General features: G+C 34.7%; 1 protein-coding gene across 1 annotated transcript in view; it reads right to left on the minus strand.

Annotated features, from left to right (window-relative positions):
• Positions 1-2,963, minus strand: part of LOC310929261 (deoxyribonuclease-1-like) — a gene marked incomplete at both ends in the record, with an annotated part of 5,448 nt that extends 2,485 nt beyond the window's left edge. Inside the window, 5 exons of the mRNA XM_083891984.1 lie at positions 1-102; positions 831-946; positions 1,369-1,455; positions 2,646-2,734; positions 2,826-2,963. The exon at positions 1-102 is cut by the window's left edge and continues 11 nt beyond it. Of these exons, the coding sequence (XP_083748110.1) occupies positions 1-102; positions 831-946; positions 1,369-1,455; positions 2,646-2,734; positions 2,826-2,963 (532 nt within the window). The remainder of the gene's footprint in view (positions 103-830; positions 947-1,368; positions 1,456-2,645; positions 2,735-2,825) is intronic.
• Positions 2,964-5,509: the final 2,546 nt, after the last annotated feature.

The following is a 5,509-nucleotide window of genomic DNA, read 5'->3' on the forward strand; positions in this document are numbered from 1 at the left end:
AACGAGAGCTGACGTCGTCCACCACGTCGTAGAGAGCGTCCGTCTCCTCCAGAGCGAAGTCTGGGGAGGTGTGCTGAGGGATCAGGGCAAAGTCCTTCACAGCTGCAGATCAGGGAGGAGATGGATGTTAGGAGGAGCAGGATTTGGCAAAAAGTGTATTCTGTTGTATATGATGGAGTGCACTGTGGGCCAGGAGACTGTGTGTAACATCTGGACTGTGCTTTTTTTTTGAGGCCTTGAAAGTTGGACTGAAGAAGCAGTAGAAAGAGTTATTTTTGAAGGAAAGTTTGTGAGAAAGTGAGCCTATTTCTACATTATGAGTGTGATTGGAAGCTAGTATTGTTTTGACGTCTCTGGAGTTTCAAAAACTGACAAACCTTGAGGCTTCAAAATGGGAAATTGATATCCATCTTTACAGTCAGTCTGTGTGAGCATCCCTGTCAGCAGGGATTCATTTAATAAAAACTCAGCTTTGTTTTGACCTATTTTTCCTTTAAAAACATCCCAACCCTTGTTGAAATGCGTCTTTTTGGCCTCAATTTGACCCTTACATTCAATATGAGGGCCACAATTCTCAGTGCAATTCAGTAGAGCTGAAACAATTAAGTGATTACTAAATGAATCATCAACTATTTTGATAATCGATTAATTGGTTTGAAGCTTTTTTTTTCATGATTAAAACAAGATTTCAGATTGTTTTAGCTTCTTAAATGTGGTGATTAATGAATTCATCCTTTGGTCCATGAAATGTTAAAAAATGTTGATCAGTGTTTGTCAAATCTGGAAATGACAAGTGGTGAAAAGTGTACTGTTTGAGTGGCTTGTGTTACCCGTGTGATTGGAGGAGAACATGACGACAAAGGGCTCTCTGATGAAGGTGTCCGTGCTACAGGGTTCACAGCCGTCGTCGTAGGTGTAGCTCTTAGTCACGGACACCATGTCCTCTCTGGAAAATAAAGATATTGATATATTAATCACATTTGTTTTCCTGTGGATAAAAAAACAAAACAAAACATCTGTAGTTTATTGGGATATATTAATGTAACACAGTTATGTTTATTTTCAATGCAAATGTTTAATTCCCCTGCACATGTTTTATTTCTATGCAAATGTTTCATTTTGTTCCATACGTTAAATTAAATTTCTTTGATTTCTCTGTACACATTTAAATTTACATTTATCTCAGGTCAATCTCAGCGTATGGTTACTGTTATAATTTAATTCTGTGTAGGTTACTGCTACTGGATGCTTGAATTTCCTTCAGGATCAATAAAATATATATCTATCTCTTAGACTTAAACTAGTCTTTATTTTTATTTTTTATTCTTTATAACACTTGTCTACCAAGCATATCAAAACTTTGTGTACCTGTAAAGGAAAAGATATCGCTCTTTATAGGAGCTACGGCCCAGAGGCTCGCTCACGATGTGGCTGTACCTGACCTGAGGAGAACGTCTGGGAAACCGGAAAGAAAAGAGCATTAAATTGTGATGTGTATATGTATGTATTATGTGTATTTATATACATGCATATTTGTATTTATATACATGCATGCATGTACCCTTGTATTTATATACATGCATACATGTACGCTTGTATTTATATACATGCATACATGCACGCTTGTATTTATATACATATGTATGTGTATGTATGTGTATGTGTATGTATGTATGTATATATGTGTATGTATGTATGTATATATGTATGTATATATGTGTATATATATGTGTATATATATATGTATATATGTGTATATATATATGTATATATGTATATATGTGTATATATATATGTATATATGTATATATGTGTATATATATATGTATATATGTGTGTATATATGTGTATATATATATGTATATATGTGTATATATATATGTATATATGTATGTATATATGTATATATATATATATGTATATATGTATATATGTATGCATGTATGTATGTATGTATATATGTATGTATATATGTATGTGTGTGTGTGTGTGTGTATGTGTATATATGTATGTGTGTATATGTGTGTGTGTGTGTGTGTATGTGTGTGTATATATATACACATATATATATATAAATATACACAGTATGTGTTTATATATATATGTATATATTATGTATATATATACACAGTATGTGTTTATATATATGTATATATTATGTATATATTACCTATGTATATATACACACAGTATGTGTGTATATATATATATGTATATATTATGTATATATTATCTATGTATATATATATATACACACAGTATGTGTGTATATATATATATGTATATATTATGTATATATTATCTATGTATGTATATGTATATATACACACAGTATGTGTGTGTGTATATATATATATGTATATATTACGTATATATTATCTATGTATATATTATGTATGTGTATGCTTTTCTGTAATGATTCTAACTTATACATGTATGTATATATATTTGTGTTTATGTTTATGTGTGTGTGTGTATATAAATACAGTATGTATATGTGTATATACTATGTATGTGTATGCTTTTCTGTAAAGATGCTTCTAACATGTATATATATATATTAGTATTATGTGTATATATGTATACAGTATGTAAATGTGTATATATTATGTATGTGTATGCTTTTCTGTAAAGATGAGTCTAACTTGTTGACATGCTCCATGAGCTTTTTAGTCGCCGACAGATCGTTGTCTCTGACTTCCTGGATCAAGATGATGTCATAGCGGTGGACAATCTGTGAAACACATGTAATGATTATGAGTGTGATGAGACACGGTGAACGTAGAAAGAGCGGCGAATAGCTATTTAAAAAAGGGTTTTCTGACGGTGCTGATGAGGTCCATGAGCGTGGCATTGGAGGCTTTCTTGTCTCCGTACGACTTGATGTTGAAGGCTCCCAGCAGCAGAGAGGTGGACACATGCAGCAGGGTCACAAAGAGACCCACACTGCACAGTAAACGCATCCTGAGAGGATATAGACATAAAAAAAATAACATTACAACAACAATTTAACAGCATTTCTACATGATTTACAGAAAGGCTTACTTCATATTTATACGTACACTACCGTTCAAATGTTTGGGCTCACTTAGAAATGTACTTATTTTTGAAGGAAAAGCTCTTTTTTTTCAATGAATATAACATTAAATGAATCGGACATACACTCTATACATTGTTTATGTGGTAAACGACTATTCTAGCTGCAAACGTCTGGTTTTTAATGGAATATGTACATAGGTGTATAGAGGCCCATTTCCAGTGTTCTAATGGTACATTGTGTTTGCTAATCGCCTAAGAAGGCTATTGGATGATTAGAAAACCCTTGTGTAATGATGTTAGCACAGCTGAAAACAGTTATGCTGGTTCTTGACAAAAAAAATCATTATTTCTAATGTTGTCAATGTCTTGACTATATTTTCTATTAATTGTGCAACTCTTTTGATGAATAAAAGTTTTAATGGAAAACACAAAAAATTTATAGGTGTATCTATCTATCTTGCTAGTTAGCTTGCAAGCTATCTATCTAGCTAGCTAGTTTGCTTGCCAGCTATCTATCTATCTTCTAATTTTGTCAATGTCTTGACTATTTTCTATTCATTTTGCAACTCTTGATGAATGAAAGTGTGACTTTTAATGGAAAACACAAAAAAAATATATAGGTGTATCTATCTTGCTAGTTAGCTTGCGAGCTATCTTCTAATCTTGTCAATGTCTTGACTATATTTTCTATTAATTGTGCCACTCTTGATGAATAAAAATGAGTTTAATGGAAAACAAAAACATGTCTTGGTGTATCTATCTTGCTAGTTAGCTTGCGAGCTATCTATGTATCTTCTAATCTAGGGTTGCCACCTGTCCTGTAAAATACGGAATCGTCCTTTATTTGGCAATTAAATGTTGCGTCCCGTAGTGGTTCAATACGCGTCCCGTATTGAACCAATACGGGACGCGGTTTGTTCCGTATTTCCTTAAATATCCAATCCACATGTCTGTCACACACACATCAACACTAAAGATAAAGATGAAAATAAAACACAGGGAATAATAAGGCCAGCAAATTTGTCGTTGCCGGATCTATACGCAGGATCCCAGCCGCCCTGGCTCCGGTCCTCTGTGCGCGTGCTGCTGTCACGGTTGCCTAGCAACAGACGCCACACATCGGTGCTGCTCACAGTTAACTAAAGACATCAGCTCATCTGATTAATCGGTTATTCCCTGAATTACAACTAAACTAAAGCTCTTCTACAAAAAGATTGAGACCACGGAGTGAAAACAATGAAAAGTGCGATGTTAAGAGTTGTAAACACTAAGATGTACTCTGATCCCCTGCACGTCATCGCGACTGTACTCGATCTTCGTCATAAAAATTATTATTGGATGTAAAGATAAAACTGCGTGTAGAGAAATAATCCAGTCTGTACTGATATGGAAAGATCGCTTGGAGGAAAAGCGCAGAGCGCAGCAGCGACGCACAACGCAGCAGAGAGAGAGAAGCCATAGTGCAGGTGCGGTGCGCAGAAAACTCTACGCACTCTATAATATAATATACTATAATTGCAATGCCTGGACTTTAGTGAGGTAAGCACACACAGTCCCTGCCATAACAACTTTAGAAGAAAAAAAAACAATGGTACAGAATTAGCACAATAACTTATTTCTGTTTTCCGGTTTTGGCCAACTGTTTCCTGATTTTTGGTACATCCCTAGTTATATTGATCTTGCCAATAAAGACATTTCTTGTTCATGTGTTCCCCCAGCTGCTTCCCAAAGTAGATGTTTTCTGTAATACAGAGTTCTGTAATGTTTTGAGTTACTTGGCCTCACTTCATGAGTCATCATAATGGTCCTTCAAAAAGCCTCAGAATGCCCCATTTTTACCTCAAATTTTCAAAATGCTCCAAACAAACCCGCCTTCACTCGGTCGCTCCGCTCCCTCGCCATGTACTCACCATAGTGAAATTTTACTAGAAAAACCCCCGACACCCTTACAACACACGTGCCTAGATGTTCTAGATTAGTCGGCTCTGTGGTGGTCATGGCCCCGAGGAGCCGCGGTGGGGCGTCCCTTATTTTCATTTCTGGAAGGTGGCAACCCTATTCTAATCTTGTCAATGTCTTGACTATATTTTCTATTAATTGTGCAACTCTTGATGAATAAAACTGAGTTTTAATGTAAAACATTTTTTTTTATTATTTATCTATCTATCTTGATAACTAGCCAGATAGATAGATAAAAAAATAAATAAAAAAAACTAGCTTGCTAAAAAAAAAAAACTAGCTTGCTTGCGAGCTATCTATCTATCTTCTAATCTTGTCAATGTCTTGACTATATTTTCTATTCATTTTGCAACTCTTTTGATGACCAAAAGTGTGACTTTTAATTGAAAACACAACAAAAATTGTGTAGGTGACCGCAAACTTTTGAACCTTAGCGTATAATTTAGCAATATGCTCGGTTTGCTTTAATTACATTCATACACCTCCGCGTTAACTTGTACTCTCGGTTGGA

This window comes from Microchirus variegatus (assembly GCF_963457635.1).
Source record: "Microchirus variegatus genome assembly, chromosome: 7".
NCBI lineage: Eukaryota > Metazoa > Chordata > Actinopteri > Pleuronectiformes > Soleidae > Microchirus > Microchirus variegatus.